At 44.0% G+C, this 20,080-nt stretch overlaps 1 protein-coding gene across 1 annotated transcript; it reads left to right on the top strand.

The window, feature by feature from the left end:
- The first annotated feature begins 4,418 nt into the window (after positions 1-4,418).
- On the top strand, positions 4,419-19,710 carry aipl1 (aryl hydrocarbon receptor interacting protein-like 1). Its single transcript, XM_029680951.2, has 6 exons — positions 4,419-4,653; positions 5,317-5,496; positions 9,283-9,471; positions 17,045-17,221; positions 17,488-17,629; positions 17,827-19,710. Exons 1-6 carry the CDS (start codon positions 4,546-4,548, stop codon positions 18,024-18,026), a joined length of 996 nt encoding a protein of 331 aa, XP_029536811.1. The 5' UTR covers positions 4,419-4,545; the 3' UTR covers positions 18,027-19,710.
- The last annotated feature ends 370 nt before the right edge of the window (positions 19,711-20,080 follow it).

Here is a 20,080-nt window from a genome sequence, read left to right as displayed (position 1 = left end):
GGCCAGGTCATCTGATGCAGCACTCCATCACTCTCCTTCTTCGTCAAATAGCCCTTACACAGCCTGGCGGTGTGTTGGGTCATTGTCCTGTTGAAAAACAAATGATAGTCCCATTAAGTGCAAACCACATGAGGTGGCGTATCACTACAGAATGGTGTGGTAGCCATGCTGGTTAAGTGTGCCTTGAATTCTAAATGAATCAAACAGACAGACAGTGTCACCAGCAAAGCACCCCCACTCCATCGCAGCTCCTCCTCCATGCTTCACGGTGGGAACCACACATCATCTGTTCTCCTACTCTGTGTCTCACTAAGACACAGCGGTTGGAACCCTAAATCTCAAATTTGGACTCATCAAACCAAAGGACAGATTTCCATCGGTCTAATGTCCATTGTTCGTGTTTCTTGCCTCAAGCAAGTCTTTTCTTCTTATTGGTGTCCTTTAGTAGTGGTTTCTTTGCAGCAATTCGACCATAAAGGCATGATTCACGCAGTCTCCTCTGAATTATTGATGTTGAGATGTTACTTGAACTCTGTGAAGCATTAATTTGGGCTGCAATTTCTGAGGCTAGTCAATCTAATGAACTTAAACTTGAACTCTGCAGCAGAGGTAACTCTGGGTCTTCCTTTCCTGTGGCGGTTCTCATGAGAGCCAGTTTCATCATAGCACTTGAAGGTTTTTGCGACTGCACTTGAAGAAACTATCAAAGTTCTTGAAATGTTCCAGATTGACTGACTTTCATGTCTTAAAGTAATGATGAACTGTCATTTCTCTTTGCTTATACCACCCCTACCGTGTCACAATACAACTGATTGGCTCAAACGCATTAAGAAGGAAAGAAAATCCACAAATTAACTTTTAACAAGTCACACCTATTAATTGAAATGCATTCCAGGTGACTACCTCATGAAGCTGGTTGAGAGAATGCCGAATATTGTGCAAAGCTGTCATCAAGGCAAAGGGTGGCTACTTTGAAGATTCTCAAATATAAAATATATTTTGATTTGGTTAACACTTTTTTGATGTGGACACCAAGGAACTTGAAACTCTCGACCCGCTGCACTACAGCACCGTCGATGTGAATGGGGGCGTGTTGGCCCTCCTTTTCCTGTAGTCCAGGATCAGCTTCTTTGTCTTCCTGACGTTGAGGGAGAGGTTGTTTTCCTGGTACCACACTGCCAGGTCTCTGACCTCCTCCCTATAGTTTGTATCATCATTGTCGGTGATCAGGCCTACCACTGTTGTGTTGTCAGCAAACTTAATAATGGTGTTGGAGTCGTGCTTGGCCACATAGTCATGGGTGAACATGGAGTACAGGAGGGGACTAAGCACACAGCCCTGAGGGTCCCCCGTGTTGAGGATCAGCATGGCAGTTGTGTTGTTGCCTACCCTTAACACCTGGGGGCGGCCCATCAGGAAGTCCAGGATCCAGTTTCAGAGGGAGGTGTTCAGTCCTATGGTCCTTAGCTTAGTGATGAGCTTTTTTTGACACTATGGTGTTGAAAGCTGAGCTGTAGTCAATGAACAGCATTCTCCCATAGGTGTTCCTTTTAGGCCTCCCGGGTGGCGCAGTGGTTAAGGGCGCTGTACTGCTGTGCCACCAGAGACTCTGGGTTCGTGCCCAGGCTCTGTCGTAACCGGCCATGACCGGGAGGTCTGTGGGGCGACATTGGCATAGTGTCGTCTGGATTAGGGAGTTTTTTTTCTTCTTTTTTTTTTCTTCTCAAATATTTTTTTCTTAAACCCACACAAGAATGGTGTATAGGTATACAAGACAGGTATACAATTCTTATCTAAACATAAAAGAGCATACAGGAACAACAAGACCCAGAGTTCTGGGTGCAAAACAAATAATACAAAGCACGACATACAAAACAAGGACACGTAGAAAGAAAGAGGGAAGATGTCCCCCACCCCCAACTGCTCGGGTGGCAGGACCAGCACATGCTGCCCAAAGGTAGATTCAAATATTACAATTGAGAGTGCGTTAATAAGTACAAATTCACAGCGCCGGCTCGTCCAAGTAGGAGAGGAAAGGCTGCCAGATTTGATCAAATGTTGATCATTTATTGTTCAGAATATATCTAATTCTTTCTAAGTGTACAGTGTTTGCCAATTCACTGAGCCATAATTTGGTAGAGGGCGCTTCCCTCCTTTTCCAAAACAACAAGATTAGTTTTTTTGCTGAAATGAGACCGTACAAGATTTGTTGTTTTTGGAGTTTGGTTAATCCGTTTAGGGACTCAGATACTCCCAGGATTATCAGAAGCGGGTCTGGATCTATTGAAGTCTCCAAAACTTCAGAGAGGATCCCAAAAATTCCACACCAATAACCATGCAAGCTAGAGCATAGGGCAAAGCAGTGGAGTAGTGTACCCTGCACAGCCTGACATTTATCACATGTAGGGGATGTATCAGGAAATATCCTATGCAGTTTAGTTTTGGAATAGTGTAATCTGTGTAATACCTTGAATTGTATGAGACGATGTCTGGAATTAATGGAGCATGTGTGGATATACTCCAAGCTCTCTTCCCAGTCTGCCACCGAGATGTCAGTCCCTAGTTCTTCCTCCCATTTTGGCTTGATGGCATCTGTAGAAGTTGTGCTGGTTAGGGAGGGTTTGGCCGGTAGGGATGTCCTTGTCTCATTGTGCACCAGCGACTCCTGTGGCGGGCCGGGTGCAGTGCACGCTAACCAGGGTTGCCAGGTGCACAGTGTTTCCTCAGACACATTGGTGCAGCTGGCTCCCGGGTTGGATGCGCACTGTGTTAAGAAGCAGTGCGGCTTGGTTGGGTTGTGTATCGGAGGACGCATGACTTTCGACCTTCGTCTCTCCTGAGCCTGTACGGGAGTTGTAGCGATGAGACAAGATAGTAGCTACTAACAATTGGATACCACAAAATTGGGGAGAAAAATGGGGTAAAATAAAATAGGTGTTCCTTTTGTCCAGGTGGGAAAGGGCAGTGTGATTGAGCCTGCATCATCTGTTGGGGCGGTATGCGAATTGGAGTGGGTCGAGGGTTTCCAGGATGATGGTGTTGATGTGATCCATGACCAGCCTTTCAAAGCACTTCATGGCTACCAACGTGAGTGCTACGGGGCAGTAGTAATTTAGGCGGGTTACCTTCACTTTCTTGGGAACAAGGAGTATGGTGGTCTGCTTGAAACATGTAGGTATTACAGACTCGGTCAGGGAGAGGTTGAAAATGTCAGTGAAGACACTTGCCAGTTGGTCCGCGCATGCTCTTAGTACACGTCCTGGTAATCCGTCTGGCCCCGTTGCCTTGTGAATGTTGTCCTGTTTAAAGGTCTTGCTCACATCGGCGACGGAGAGTCTGATCACACACGTCTGGAACAGCTGATTCTCTCATGCATGCTTCAGTGTTGCTTGCCCTGAAGCGAGTATAAAAGGCATTTAGCTAGTCTGGTAGGCTCACGTCACTGGGCAGCTCGTGGCTGGGTATCCCTTTCTAGTCTGTAATATTTTGCAAGCCCTTCCACACCCGCCGAGCGTCAGGGACAGTGTAGTAGGACTCAATCTAAGTCCTGTATTGCCTCTTTGCTTGTTTGATGGTTCATCTGAGGGCCTGGCTCGATTCTTATAAGCATCCTGAGTAGTGTCCCACTCCTTGAAAGCGGCAGCTCTAGCCTTCAGCTCATTGCGGTTGTTGCCTTTAATCCATAGCTTCTGGTTGGGATATGTACGTGTGGTCACTGTGGGGACGACGTCCCGCTACATACGTATTCCAGTCTGTCTTATCAAAACAGTCCTGTAGCGTAGCATCTGTGTCACTTGACCACTTCCTTATTGAGCGAGTCACTGGTACTTCCTGCTTTCATTTTTGCTTGTAAGCAAGAATCCGAAGGAAAGAATTATGGTCAGATTTGCCAAATGGAGGGTGAGTGAGAGCTTTGTATGCGTCTCTGTGTATGGAGTGAAGGTGGTCTAGAGTTTAAGTTTGCCTGCATCAAAGTCCCCTGACCACTAGGAGCGGCGCTTCTGGATGAGAATTTTTTTATGTGCTTATGGCGTTATACAGCTTGTTGAGTGCGGTCTTAGTGCCAGCATTGGTTTGTGGTGGTATATAGAGGGCAATGAAAAATATAGATGGAAACTCTCTTGGCAGACGGTGTGGTATACAGCTTATCATGAGGTACTTTAACTCAGGCGAGTAATACCTCGTTAGTGACAAAATTATTAAGTGCTTAGTAAATTTTACCCCTATCTCAAAGATTTGTAGCTGTGGGCTTGAAGTAGTGTTTTTCTATCCCGTTCTGGATGTTTCTAATCCAGCAGATGATAGATAGTCATCACGAGAAAGGCTGAGAAGAGCTGATTGAGGGATGGATGAATGGGGAGAGGGGAGGAGGGATTCTTAATCTCATTATCCCTTTCCTAATCATCAAGGAGTAATGTGTGTTCATACCTCTCTATGCCTCACACCTGCTATAAACTACCCTAGCAGAAACACATACAGACAGACACACATTATATACACACACCTATTTATTTATTCTACACAGACAGACAGCCATATAGAAAAATGTCTTCAGATATGGATGGGACCATGCTCCTGGGGGTGGAAGGCATTAAGAAAACCATCCTGTATGGAGGGACAGCTGAGATGCCCCGGTTCATTACTGGGACCAAGGTAGGCCTCACTCTCCATCTCAACGTATTCCTCTGCTTCAACCTCTCAATCTCTATCCAAATGAATCGTTTTCAATCTCTCTACTTCATTTATAATCCCCAATCTTTCTCTCTTTCTATTTCTCTTGATCTGAATCTATCTATTTAAACATAACTCCATCTATTGACTTTTCTATCCTCCATCTATCTCAAATAGTGGAGGTTTTATCTAGGCCACAGACAGTTACTCATCCAGTGCTTTGTCTCCAGTTCCAGACAAATTTGATTACTGTAAAGATGGTTGCAATAGATTCTAGAACATTGTGTAGATTCAGAAAATAAAATGTTTGTCTCACTCACATTAGGCAAATAAAATGGTCTTACTTATGGAGTCATATGACACTATTCATTCCATTAGTAATGACATGGAACAATATCTTATAATGTCGCATCCTGCCTGTCAACAGGGACCACATACCCACACCAGTGTGATCAGTGTGTAAAGGGGTGGCATTTGGTGGAACTGGAGAATCTGGAGGAAAATGACTCTAAATCCAAATGTCTTCTTCCTTTCTCTCCTACACCTCTTCCATACTGTACATCCTCCTCCATTATCCATTTCCCCTTTCACCCCCTCCACTTCATCCCTTCTCCTCCATCCTCTCTTCATCACCCCCCTCCACAGGTGACCTTCCATTTCCGTACCCAGCTGTGTGATGATGATCGTACGGTGATAGACGACAGTAAGGTGACTGGTGTGCCAATGGAGGTGGTGATCGGGAACATGTTCAAGCTGGAGATCTGGGAGACCCTGCTCACCTCCATGAGGATCGGAGAGGTGGCCGAGTTCTGGTGCGATGTCACCGTGAGTAAGACTCATTCTCCCACAATGCAGTGCCACAGTAGCATACTTCCTATTCAAACATTAGAGTCTAGATTCTAAATACAACTCCAACACCTCTCCAGAAGTCAACTCTCAATTAAAAAAGGTTTGTCCTAAGTAAACTTTAAGGAAAATCAAACAATTCCTAATTATTTTAACTAGGGAGACATTTAACAAAAAGCTAAGGTATCAATCACATCAGATTAAAGTCTCTCATGATAGTCGGCCTGCATCTTACAAGGAACTAAAAGAGACACCACCCATTATTACAGTATTGTCAAAAACACAAAAACTCCTTCTATTCAGGGCATACTGAGTAAACACTTAAATATCTCAATAACTCTCTCAGTAGCATGAGACACAATACAAACACACTGGAATATCATACACCTAATATCATACACCTAATAGAGGTGCTTTGTTGTTCTGTGTGTGCATTGCCAGTGTTGTGTGTCATAATGATGATAGTTAGAAACAACTTAATCTCAACCCACGATTGAAAGAATGTTTCTGTCAGTTCCCCTTTTTGGTATATGTCCCTTCTCAGGCATCTGTAATAAGCTTTGAAAAGCACACATTTTCTGAAAATATAGGCCCTACTTTCAGTTGTCTGTGTTATCTGTGTTCTTCAACGTATTGTGTCTGCAATTGTAGGCTTTCCAGGGGTTTGGTTATATATTTATATTTGGTAACACCTTATGTGGATAGTCTACAGAATATCAGTAACATTTCAACTAAATATATACTAACCTTAACCCTTACTTACCCTAACCCTAACCTTAACCCTTACTTACCCTAACCCTAACCTTAACCCTTACCCTAACCCTAGCTCTAACCCTAACCTTAACCCTTACTTACCCTAACCCTAGCTCTAGCCCTAACCGTAACCCTTATTTACCCTAACCCTAGCTCTAACCCTAAACTTAACCTAACCCTTATCTTAACCCTTACTTACCCTAACCCTAGCTCTAACCCTAAACTGAACCCTTACTTACCCTAACCCTAGCTCTAATCCTAACCTTAACCCTAAACTTAACCTAACCCTAACCTTAGCCCTTATCTTAACCCTTACTTACCCTAACCCTAGCTCTAACCCTAAACTGAACCCTTACTTACCCTAACCCTAGCTCTAACCCTAAACTTAACCCTTACTTACCCTAACCCTAACCTTAGCCCTTATCTTAATCCTAAACGGAACCCTTACTTACCCTAACCCTAACCTTAGCCCTTATCTTAACCCTTACTTACCCTAGCTCTAACCCTAACCTTAGCCCTTATCTTAACCCTAAACTGAACCCTTACTTACCCTAACCCTAACCTTAACCCTAAACTGAACCCTTACTTACCCTAACCCTAACCTTAGCCCTTATCTTAACCCTTACTTACCCTAACCCTAGCTCTAACCCTAAACTGAACCCTTACTTACCCTAACCCTAGCTCTAACCCTAACCTTAACCCTAAACTTAACCTAACCCTAACCTTAGCCCTTATCTTAACCCTTACTTACCCTAACCCTAGCTCTAACCCTAAACTGAACCCTTACTTACCCTAACCCTAGCTCTAACCCTAAACTTAACCCTTACTTACCCTAACCCTAACCTTAGCCCTTATCTTAATCCTAAACGGAACCCTTACTTACCCTAACCCTAACCTTAGCCCTTATCTTAACCCTTACTTACCCTAACCCTAGCTCTAACCCTAACCTTAGCCCTTATCTTAACCCTAAACTGAACCCTTACTTACCCTAACCCTAACCTTAGCCCTTATCTTAACCCTAAACTGAACCCTTACTTACCCTAACCCTAACCTTAGCCCTTATCTTAACCCTTACTTACCCTAACCCTAGCTCTAACCCTAACTGTAATCTTAGGAAGCAGTTGCTTATCAACAGGTAGTTTGTTGATAGTATGACCATTGGAAATACAGATTATCCAAGTGTGACCTTACACTGAGTGTACAAAACATTAAGAATACCCTTCTACCCTACAAGGTGTCTAAGGCGTCCCACAGGGATGCTAACCCATGTTGACTCCAATGCTTCCCACAGTTATGTCAAGTAGGCTGGATGTCCTTTGGGTGGTGTACCATTCTTGATACACACAGGAAACTGTTGAGCGTGAAAAGCCAAGCAGCGTTGCAGGGCACCTGGCACCTACTAAGATACCCTGTTCAAAAGCACTTACATATTTGTATTGTCCATTCACCCTCTGAATGGCACACGTACACAATCCATGTCTCAATTGTGTCGAGGCTTAAAAATACTTCTTCAACCTGCCTCCTCCCCTTCATATACACTGATTGCAGGCGATGTAACAAGTGACATCAACAAGGGATCATATCTTTCACCTGGATTCATCTAGTCAGTCTATGTCATGGAAGGAGCAGGTGTTCATAATGTTTTGTACACTCAATGTGTATTTGTTCAACATAAAGCACCTGTTATTGAGGGTAACCTAAGGTTGCTATCTACAACATCAGCTAGTGAGGGTAAACTAAGGTTGCTATCTCCAACACCAGCCATTGAGGGTAACCTAACGTTGCAATCTAAAACACCAGCTAGTGAGGGTGTTGTGTGTGTGTTCTATTTTCATCTTTGGGGGACTTCTTTTCCCTTCAGTTATTTGTGTCTGCTAGAGTCTGGCTGTGTTTGTATAACATATATTGTGTGCTTAATTCCGTGTGTGTGTGCGCGCATTTGAGTGCGTATGTGCATTTGTATGTGTATGTTGGTGGAGGAGACAAACAGGTGGAGAGCTTAGAGAGTGTAATTAATCCCCAGCAGCTTCACCTTTCCCTAATCGCCTGTGATTACTGCTGACCATAAAGAAAACCTGGGACGGGCTTTAAACCAGCTGGGGCACAGCCATTCATTCATTATCTAGTAACTACAACCTGGGTGCAGTAGGCTACATTTATACAGTAGGCTACATTGAGTGACCCTACTAGCAAAGAGTTTTTACAAGTAAACCAAGATAACCACAACCTGTAATTTCAAATGTGAACAAATGAGTCATAGTGGGCAGAACAAGGAAGGAGGTGGGCAGAGCCAAGCACGAGCTAGCTAGATCCTATTGGCGCGTTCTGGCGAACATTTGCATATTTCCGTTATGGAATGCCTACTCTGTGAAGTGGGCATGTGCAATAACTCAATTTGCCTTTCCACTCCTTCTAAACAACGTTTTTGTTTTTTTTACTTTGGCAACGGGTAAAGTCTACAAAACTTAGTCCACTCTGTTCGTAACGTATTTTAGTTTTGGGAACAGAATACTGTATTAAGATCAAATGTTTAATCGATGAGAAAATTAGCAGAATGTCGGCTAAAATCCATCTAGTTCCATCTTCTTCCACTGCCGGTCACTGGGCTTAGTGAGTGGAAACGCCAAGCGGATGCTTCACATTAATACATCCGGTGAAATATCTGTCTCTAGTGTGGAAGGTAAAATTAATTGTTTACTCATCCCAACCAGTGGAGGGCAATATTGTTACATTGGATACATAGTTCATTTGAGGAGAATAGGGTTTCAAAAATATTTGTGTATTCACAAATACAATATTTATCCAGGGTCCTTTCTGGTTTGATTGACAGACTAAGTATGAAAGACAAAGAGCAATGTCATACTCCACCCATTCTAATCCGATCAATTCCGTGAAAAAAGGGAAACGCCTATATCAGGAAAAGACTAATTCAATGACATGTCTTATATCATATAGCTCTGGTTAACATTTCTTGCCCTGTCTCTCTGTGTCTGTCTCTCTTTCTTTCCCCAGCACACTGGCCTCTACCCCCTGGTGGCCAAGAGCTTGCGGCGCATCGCGGAGGGCAAGGACCCTGTGGACTGGCACATCCATTCGTGTGGCATGGCCAACATGTTTGCCTACCACACCCTGGGCTATGATGACCTGGACCAGCTACAGAAGGAGCCTCAGCCTCTCTACTTTGTACTGGAACTGGTCAAGGTTAGAGGGAATGGAGACATACACAGAGACACATACACACACACAGATATTGCACACACACACACACAAATACAGACATATTGCGCACACAAGACACACACTGATCTTGCTCATATTCTCTGTGTGTATGTGTGTGTGCGTGTCTGTGTTTTTGATTTATTATGCATGTGGGTACCAAAAGTCCTCACCGGTCTCCAAAAGGAAAAAGCTGTTTTAGGCTTAGGGGTTAGGTTCAAAACAAATAAAACATTTTTGGTCACATACACGTGATTAGCAGATGTTATTGCGGGTGTAGCGAAATGCTTGTGCTTCTAGCTCTGACAGTGCAGTAATATCTAACAAATTACACAACATATACCCAATACACACAAATCTAAGTAGGAATGAATTAAGACTATATACATATGGACGAGTGATGTCAGAGCGGAACTAAGATACAGTAGAATAGTATAGAATACAATATATACATATGAGATGAGTAATGCAAGATATGTAAACATTATTAAGTGAATGACATATCGTAGAATAGTATAGAAAACAGTATATACCTATGAGTAATGCCAGATATGTAAACATTAAGTGACTAAGATACCGTAGAATAGTATAGAATACTGTATATAGATATGAGATTAATAATGCCAGACATGTAAACATTATTAAAGTGACTAGTGTTCCATTCCTTAAAGTGGCCAGTAGAGGCTGCTGCCTATGCCTATAGGCAGCAGCCTCTAATGTGCTAGTGATGGCTGTTTAACAGTCTGATGGCCTTGAGATAGAAGCTATTTTTCAGTCTCTCGGTCCCAGCTTTGATGCATCTGTACTGGCCTCGCCTTCTGGATGATAGTGGGGTGAACAGGCAGTGGCTCGGGTGGATGATGTTCTTGATAATCTTTTTGGCCTTCCTGTGACATCAGGTGCTGTAGGTGTCCTGGAGGGCAGGTAGTTTGCCCCCGGTAATGCGTTGGGCAGACCCTCTGGAGAGCCTTGCGGTTGCGGGCGGTGCAGTTGCCGTACCAGGTGGCGATACAGCCCGACAGGATGCTTTCAATTGTGCATCTGTAAAAGTTTGTGAGGGTTTTAGATGACAAGCCAATCTTCTTTAGCCTCCTGAGGTTGAAAAGGTTCTGTTGCACCTTCTTCACCACACTGTCTGTGTGGGTGGTCCATTTCAGTTTGTCAGTGATATGTACGCCAAGGAACTTGAAGTATTCCACCTTCTCCACGGTCCCATCGATGTAGATAGGGGGGTGCACCCTCTGCTGTTTCCTGAAGTCCACAATCATTTCCTTAGTTTTGTTGATGTTGAGTGAGAGGTTGTTTTCCAGGCACCACACTCCTAGATTCCTCACCTCCTCCCTATAGTATGTCTCGTCATCATTGGTAATCAAGCCTACTACTGTTGTGTCATCTGCAAACTTGATGATTGTGTTGGAGGTGTGCTTGGCCATGTAGTAATGGGTGAACAGGGAGTACAGGAGGGGGCTGAGCACGCACCCTTGTGGGGCCCCAGAGTTGAGGATCAGCGGAGTGGAGGTGATGTTTCTGTTTCAAATATTTTTATTAAACACACACAACAATGGTGTATACATGACAGATATACAATTCTTATCTAAACATAAAAGAGCATACAGGAACAACAAGACCCAGAGTTCTGGGTGCAGAACAAAATAATACAAAACACGACATACAAAACAAGGACAAGTAGGAGAGGAAAGGCTGCCAGATTTGATCAAATGTTGATAATTTATTGTTCAGAATATATCTAATTCTTTCTAAGTGTACAGTGTTTGCCAATTCACTGAGCCATAATTTGGTAGAGGGCGCTTCCCTCCTTTTCCAAAACAACAAGATTAGTTTTTTTGCCGAGATGAGACCATACGAGATTAGTTGTTTTGGGGGGTTGGTTAATCCGTTTAGGGACTCAGATACTCCCAGGATTATCAGAAGCGGGTCTGGATCTATTGAAGTCTCCAAAACTTCAGAGAGGATCCTAAAAATTCCACACCAATAACCATGCAAGCTAGAGCATAGGGCAAAGCAGTGGAGTAGTGTACCCTGCACAGCCTGACATTTATCACATGTAGGGGATGTGTCAGGAAATATCCTATGCAGTTTAGTTTTGGAATAGTGTAATCTGTGTAATACCTTGAATTGTATGAGATGATGTCTGGAATTAATGGAGCATGTGTGGATATACTCCAAGCTCTCTTCCCAGTCTGCCACCGAGATGTCAGTCCCTAGTTCTTCCTCCCATTTTGCCTTGATGGCATCAGTAGAAGGTGTGCTAACAGATTGAAAAGCATCATATAGACGCGATATCAGTTTATCTGAGGTGGGGCATATTTTTATGCATCCATCAAACATGGAAGGTTTAGCATTCCCAAATGTTGGGAGGTGTTTTCTAACGTAGTCTCTAATTTGTAGGTATCTGAAAAAATTACTTCTGGGAAGATTATAAGTTTCCCTCAGTAACTCAAAGGAAGCAAATGTCCCTTCTATGTATAAATCCCCTATGGTACTTATCCCCAACTCTCCCCATCGCTCAAAGGTGTTATCAAGGTTAGAAGGGGCAAAGGAGGGATTCCTGGCGACAGGGAGCATGAATGACATTGGTCTAAGCTCAAAGTGGACTTTAATTTGCTTCCAGATTCGGACTGTGCTATGTATAATAGGATTGTTACGATAAAGTGACATCTCCAGATTGACAGGCGACAAAATCACAGCGCCAATAGAGAAGGGGTGACACTCCTCACGCTCCATACTAAGCCAGCTGGATGCCGGGAGTACGTCATCCAACAGAAACGTAACAATGCGGAGGTTAGCGGCCCAGTAATAAAATATAAAATTTGGGAGAGACAATCCTCCTTCCATCTTGGATTTACAGAGGTGTTTTTTACCTATCCTGTGTGTTTTATAATCCCAGATGAAAGGATTGATTATTGAGTCCAGTTGTTTATGAAAGGATTTAGGTATGAATACTGGGATGTTCTGATATAGGTAGAGCAGTTGTGGGATCAAGACCATTTTAATGGCATTAATTCTTCCGAGCAGGGAAATTGGGAGAGTTCTCCAAAATAGTATGTTTGCTTTGAGTTTTTGTATCAGAGAGGGGAAATTCTCTTTAAATAGTAAGGAGTATTGTTTGGTAACTACAATTCCTAGGTAGGTAAATTTTTCTGAAGATAACTGTGTTCTAGCCAATGTTCTAGCCAGGAGGTATTTTGCGACCGTATGGGCATTAATTCACTCTTGTTCCAATTTATTCTGTATCCCGAGAAGGTACCAAACAAATTGATCACATCAAGAATAGCTGGGATACTAGCCTGGGGTTCTGTTACATAGAGGAGGATGTCATCTGCGTATAGGGAGATCTTATTTAGAGTATCTTTAGTATTATAGCCGTGTATTGCTGCATGAGATCTAATCGTCTGAGCGAGCGGTTCGATAATTAGGGCGAAGAGCATAGGCGACAGCGCACAACCCTGCCTTGTCCCCCTGTTGAGGTTAAATCGGGGCGACAATGATTGGTTAGTGAGTATTCTGGCACAGGGGTTCCTATATAAAAGCTGGATCCAATTTATGAACCTATCTCCAATATTACATTTCTGTAGGACCTTGAATAGATAGGGCCACTCAACTTGGTCAAAGGCCTTTTCAGGCGTCAAGAGATATGACGGCAAGGTCCACGTTGGGTAACCTCTGAGAATACATAATATTGAAGAGGCGCCTGAGATTGAAGAATGAGTTTCTGTTAGGGATAAAGCCGGTCTGATCCGAATGGACCAATTTGCCAATTAAAGTGCTAAGCCTGTTAGCCAGAGTTTTTGCTAAAATCTTTTGGTCTGTATTAAGGAGAGATATTGGTCTGTATGACCCTACCTCTTCTGGATCTTTACCCTTCTTATGTATAACTGTAATGAACGCTTCGTCCAAAGTAGAAGGGAGAGCTCCATCCTCATTGGCCTGAATCAACATTTTGTGCAGATAGGGAGAGAGAATGTTGCTGAATGTTTTATAGAATTCACCAGGGTATCCATCTGGGCCCGGGGTCTTGCCACTTTAATTGTTTCTCGAATTTCATCAAGAGATATTTCCTTATTCAGGAAGTTAGAATCTTCCTGGTTCAGGGCAGGAAGATTACAGTCCTCCAAAAATGTTTGCATAATTAAGGGGTTAGGATCCGCTTTAGATGTATATAGAGTCTCATAAAACTGCCGGAATCTGTCATTGATGTCTTTGGGGGAAGAGAGTAATTCCCCAGATGCAGATTTAACCCTGTGAATCATTCGGTCACTCACATTTTTTCGAAGTTGTCTGGCGAGTAATTTGTGTGGTTTGTCACCAAACTCAAAATAATTTTGCTTGGCATAAAGAAAAGATTTAGCAATTTTAGCTGAGAGAATCTGATTATATTCAAATTTTAAAGAGGTAATTGTTTTATGTTTCTCCATAGATGGGTGGCTAGCATTCTCCCTATCCAGTAAGTGAATTTGTCCCTCTAGTTCTTCCAGTTTTCCTCTGTTTTGCCTACTCCTGGCAGCCTGAAAGGAGATGATACAGCCTCTCAGATAAGCCTTCAGTGTTTCCCACAATAATGCTGGGGAGGTCTCTGTGTTGTCGTTGGTATCAAAGAAAAATGTAATTTGGTCTTTAAGATATTCACAGAATGTTGGTTCTGTGAGGAGCTGAGGATTCAACCTCCAGACCCTCTCGTTTGGTACAATGTCACCCAATCTCAGGGAGAAGGTGAGTGGACTGTGGTCCGAGATTATAATATCATGATACCTCACATTACAGGTATAGGGGAGTAGTCTAGCATCCAACAAAAAGTAGTCAATTCGAGTGTAAACCTTGTGAACATGAGAGTAAAAGGAGTATTCCCTACCCGTAGGGTTAGCGATCCTCCATATGAATTTTTTATGTAGGTATTCAAGAATTCGCTTGAATAGGAGGTAGGGGTTCGCCGGGTAGAGGATCTATCCAAATATTGGTCTAGCACACAGTTAGGGTCGCCTCCAATGACCAGGTTAGTATGGGAGATATCTGGAATCAGGGAAAGGACTCTTTTGAAAAAAGAGGGGTTGTCAATGTTTGGCCCATAGATATTTAGTAGAGTTACTGAGGTAGAGTGGATTTCTCCTATTGCGATCACATACCGACCCTCTTTATCCGCAATAGTGGTTTTATGTAGAAAGGGAATTCCTTTCCGTACCAGAATCGCTGTGCCTCTCGTTTTGGCAGAGAAGTTAGAGTGATACACTTGCCCCACCCACCTACACTTAAGTCTGCTATGAGAGTTATTCTTCAGATTGGTTTCTTGCAAAAATATAATATCATACGAGAGTGCTTTCAAGTGGGCTAGGACCTTGCCCCTCTTAATTGGTTTGTTTAAACCCTTGACATTCCAGGAAGTGAATGTAAGCCCCGCCCTCCTCTCGTTTGTAGTTCCTATGGTGGCCTGCATACCATGTAACTTGATAAAAAGGTAAGAAAGCGCACCAAACCATCACGATCAGCATATGTAGCACCTACACCCGCTGGGCGAAGATGGAGTTTGTAGAGTTTGGTCATGACATCTCTGTAGTCGGCGCGATGCTTTGCCACATCGGGCGCATAATCCTCATAGACACGGAATGGATGCCCTTTATGTGACAGGTTGCCCCTCATTCGAGCTTCACGCAGGATAAGATCCTTGGTCTTGAAACTGTGACAACAGATGATTACTGGGCGAGGACGTTGGCCCGGTCCAGGCACTGGGACAAGGGAGCGATGTGCGCGGTCCAGCTGGGGATCCGAATCCAAAACATCCGATCCCATTGCATCCTTCAATAGTTTGGCGAAGAAGTTGGTGGGGCGAGAGCCCGCCTCTATCCCCTCTGCCAGACCAACAACGCGAAGGTTATTACGTCTGGATCGGCCCTCCAGGTCCACCACTTTCACAGAAAGCCTCTGCACAGTATCCTGCAATGACGTGCATAGCTTCTCTAACTCGTCGATCCTACCAGCGTTGAATTCAGAAGCTTTCTCAAGGTCCACAATACTCTGGCCATGCGAAGCGACCGTTCGAATGATGCTCTCGATTTTGGTGTCCAGTTCAGCAATAGTGGCCTTAAGATCCTCAGCTATAGCAACGCGTAGCTCCCCCAAAGCCCGGGTAAGTTCTGTAAGTGTCACGTTGTTGCATGTGCCTCCCGCCATGTCTGTCTCGTTGTTGAGTGGGGAGTAGGCCTCCGCTGTGGATTTATTGTCCTTTGGTCGCTTATTACTCTGCATTTTCATATAAAAAGTTACAATCTTGTATTAGAAAGAAACGTTTGTTGTAAAAAGTGCCATAAAGTAGATTAAATTAGATTATTTCGCAAAAAAGTTGCAGGAGCCTCTCACGCACAGCCGTTCACTCCAACATGCTAGCTCCGCCCCTCCGGAGGTGATGTTTCCTACCTTCACCACCTGGGGGCAGCCAGTCAGGAAGTCCAGGACCCGGTTGCACAGGGGGAGGTTCAGACCCAGGGCCTTGAGATTAATGATGAGCTTGGAGGGTACTATGGTGTTGAATGCTGAGCTATAGTCAATAAACAGAATTCTTACATAGGTATTCCTCTAGTACAGATGGGATAGGGCAGTATGCAGAGTTATTGCAATTGCATGGTCTGTGGATCAATTGGGGCGGTAACCAAATTGAATTGAAGAGTCTAGGGTGGCAGGTAAGGTAGAGGTAATATGATCCGATAGTCATTAAGTTCAGTTACCTTTGCCTTCTTGGGTACGGGAACAATGGTAGACATCTTGAAGCATGTGGGGACAGCAGCCTGCCTATAGGCAGCGATTGAATATGCCCGTAATCACACCAGCCAGCTGGTCTGCGCATGCTCTAAGGATGCGGCTAGGGATGCCATCTGGGCCGGCAGCCTTGCGGGGGTTAACAGGTTTAAATGTTTTACTCACGTCGGCCACGGTGAAGGAGAGCCCACAGTCCTTGGTAGCGGGCCACGTCAGTGGCACTGTGTTATCATCACATTGTGGGAAGAATGTGTTTAGCCTGTCCGGTAACAAGACGTGACTGGTTTTCCTTTTGTAGTCCGTGATTGTCTGTAGTCCTTGTCACATACGTCTCCTGTCTGAGCCGTTGAATTGCGACTCCATTTTATCTCTATACTGACGTATAGCTTGTTTGATTGCCTTGCGGAGTGAATAACTACACTGTTTATATGCTGTCATATTACCAGTCGCCTTGCCATGTTTAAATGTAGTGGTTCGCGCTTTCAGTTTCGTGCGAATGCTACCATCTAGCCACGGTTTCTGGTTAGGGTAGGTTTTAATAGTCACAGTGGGTACTACATCTCCTATACACTTCCTTATAAACTCAGTCACCGTATTTGTGTATGCATCTAGATTATGGGTTTATGGGTCAGGGAAAATAGTTTGATTAGGAATCAATTGTTTGGTCCCTACAAGGATAGTAACACAAATGTGTGTGTGTGTGTGTGTGTGTGTGTGTGTGTGTGTGTGTGTGTGTGTGTGTGTGTGTGTGTGTGTGTCCGTGCCTGTCTGCCTGTGTGTTTGTGTGTCCCAGGTGCAGCAGCCCAGTGAGTATGACAGGGAGTCGTGGGCTCTGAATGATGAGGAGAGACTGAAAGCTGTGCCCTTGCTCCACGGCCAGGGGAACAAGCTCTACAAACTGGGGCGCTACCAGGACGCCACCAACAAATACAAAGAGGCCATAGTCTGCGTCAAGAACATACAGCACAAGGTACTGTAACAACGGATCAGGAATAGCGGTGTGGAATAATGACTTTGGCTTTAGTTTTCAGAGTTCTTGAAATGTGTTTTGTGACAGAGTATAACCATATTTTAATCATGACTTCCATATACAAAGTACACCCTCGATGCTTTGTGTGTTTGAGAATTGTATGTGTGTGTGTTTGTACGTGTATGTCAGTGTGTGTGCGGGTGCGTGCGTGCATATATGAATGTATTCATCCATGGTGTGTAACAGTGTGTATCCCCCTCCCCCAGGAGAAAGCATGGGAAGCCCCCTGGCTGAAGCTAGAGAAGATGGGGAACATGCTGACTCTCAACTACTGCCAGTGTCTGCTCCGTATGGAGGAGTACTATGAGGTCATAGAGCATACCAGTGACATCATCAATCAGCACCCAGGTACCTCAGGCACACACAATATATTATGAAACCTTACAGGAAAAGCACTTCAGACAACAACAAATAGTCAATGGGCGAAGTGTGAAGAAATGTAAATTAGGGTCTAGCCCAAAGCAAAAATATTTTAAAAAACATTATCTCTGTATCTGCCTGTGTGTGCTTCTCTATCTGTTTACATATGCGTGTGTTCATCCTAGGTGAAATGAAGGCGTTCTACGTGCGAGGGAAGGCCCACATTGAGGTGTGGAACGAAGCTGAGGCGCGGGCTGACTTTGAGAGGGTTCTAGATCTGGACCCTGGCATGAAGAAGGCTGTTAAGAAAGACCTGGGTGTCCTCAACATGAGGATGGAGGAGAAGAATGAGGAGGATAAAGTCAAGTACAAGGGCATGTTCTGACATGGCCCAGGAGATATGCAGATATGGAGGGGGAGGGTCAATGTCAAAGTTAAAGTGGACAGCACAGATGGTGCTTGTGGAGGAAGAGAGGAGAGATGGGCAAAGCAGGAGTGAGAGAGAGAGGGGTGAGAGAGAGAGAGAGAGAGAGAGAGAGAGAGAGAAAAAAAATGTATCCTAGATCATTGTTACTTATTTATCTATGTTTTTCCTGGAACATTGTTTGGTGGTCAATCCATTTGGGTAGAACATGTATCCATTATGTCTGACTTGAATGGTTGAAGCCCAACAAGTACTGCATCTAGTCATAAAATGCAAATAAATATTGGTGTAGATTATGTACTCATCAGATATTGAACGAATATGTTATTTTGTTCCTTCCTCTAATCCATGGCACGCTACATGACCAAAAGTATGTGGACAACTGCTCCTCGAACATCTCATTCCAAAATCATGGGCATTAATATGGAGTTGGTGCCCCCTTTGCTGCTATAACAGCCTCCACTCTTCTGGGAAGGCTTTGCACTAGATGCTGGAACATTGCTGCAGGGACTTGCTTCCATTCAGCCACAAGAGTATGAGGTTGGGCACTGATGTCGGGGATTAGGCCTGGCTCACAGTCGGCGTTCCTATTCATCCCAAAGGTGTCGATGGGGCTGAGTTCAGGGCTCTGTGCAGGCCAGTCAAGTTATTTCACACCGATCTTGACAAACCATTTCTGTATGGACCTCACGTTGTGCATGGGGGCATTGTCATTCTGAATACTGAAACAGGAAAGGGCCTTGCCCAAACTGTTACAACAAAGTTGGAAGCAGAGAACCGTCTAGAATGTCATTGTATGCTGTAGTGTTAAGATTTCCCTTCACTGGAACTAAGGGGCCTAGCCCGAACGATGAAAAACAGCTCCAGACCATTATTCTTCTTCCACCAGACTTTACATTTGGGCAGATAGTGTTCTGCTGGCATCCGCCAAACCCAGATTCGTCCGTCGGACTGCCAGATGGTGAAGCGTGATTCATCACTCCAGAGAAAGCGTTTCCACTGCTCCAGAGTCCAATGGCAGCGAGCTTTACACCACTCCAGCCGACGCTTGGCATTGCACATGGTGATCTTAGGCTTGTGTGCGACTGCCTGGCCATGTAAACCCATTTCATGAAGCTCCCAAAGAACAGTTATTGTGCTGACATTGCTTCCAGAGGCAGTTTGGAACTTGGTAGTGAGTGTTGCAACTGAGGACAGACAATTTATACGCGCTACGCTCTTCAGCACTTGGCGGTCCCATTCTGTGAGCTTGTGTGGCCTACCACTTAGCGACTGAGCCGTTGTTTCTCTTAGACGTTTCCACTTCACAATAACAGTATTTATAGTTGACCGGGGAAGCTCTAGCAGGGTAGAAACTTGACGAACTGACTTGTTGGAAAGGTGGAATCCTATGACTGTGCCACGTTGAAAGTCTGAGCTCTTCGTTAAAGCCATTCTACTGCCAATGTTTGTCTATGGAAAATGCATGGCGGTGTGCTCGATTTTATACACCTGTCAGCAATGGGTGTAGCTGAAATAGCTGAATCCACTAATGAAGGGGTGTCCACATATTTCTGTTCATATAGTGTATCTATATTGTTTTAAAGGGATTTTCACACACTGACAAAAAATGTATACCGTCAATAAACTTAGCCAATTCTCTGTATCTTGTTGCCACCATTACATTCCACTAGATGGCATTATTTCTATAGCATTACACCTCAGGGCTAAATACTGTACTATAAAAGTTGATATATCAACAACTACTCCAATAACAAAGAGGAAGTTTGAACTGTGTTGGGGGGGGTCTATGATAATTAATTCACCAGTATGGCACAATGGCAGTACAATATCCAACAGAGGACACTAAAACAGAGGCTTCTAGCTTTTGTTCCAGCCCAGCACTAACACACCTGATTACACTAATCATGGTCGAGACTAAAGGCTCTGATTAGTTGATTATTGGAAGCAGGAAGTGTTAGTGCTGGGCTGGGACAAAAGCCTAACTCCGTGCTCTCCAGGAGCATAATTGGGGA

This window comes from Oncorhynchus nerka, linkage group LG14 (genome assembly GCF_034236695.1).
Source record: "Oncorhynchus nerka isolate Pitt River linkage group LG14, Oner_Uvic_2.0, whole genome shotgun sequence".
Classification (NCBI taxonomy): Eukaryota; Metazoa; Chordata; class Actinopteri; order Salmoniformes; family Salmonidae; genus Oncorhynchus; species Oncorhynchus nerka.
The sequence above is the reverse complement of the archived record's forward strand: the minus strand, read 5'-3'. Positions and strand labels throughout refer to the sequence as shown.

Bases quoted from the DNA above. Each gene is read 5' to 3' on its own strand.
- aipl1 (XM_029680951.2), top strand. From the start codon at position 4,546: ATGTCTTCAGATATGGATGGGACCATGCTCCTGGGGGTGGAAGGCATT. The intron at 9,472-17,044 runs GTTAGAGGGAAT...TGTGTGTCCCAG, and splicing joins TTGTACTGGAACTGGTCAAG to GTGCAGCAGCCCAGTGAGTA. The intron at 17,222-17,487 runs GTACTGTAACAA...CCCCTCCCCCAG, and splicing joins TCAAGAACATACAGCACAAG to GAGAAAGCATGGGAAGCCCC.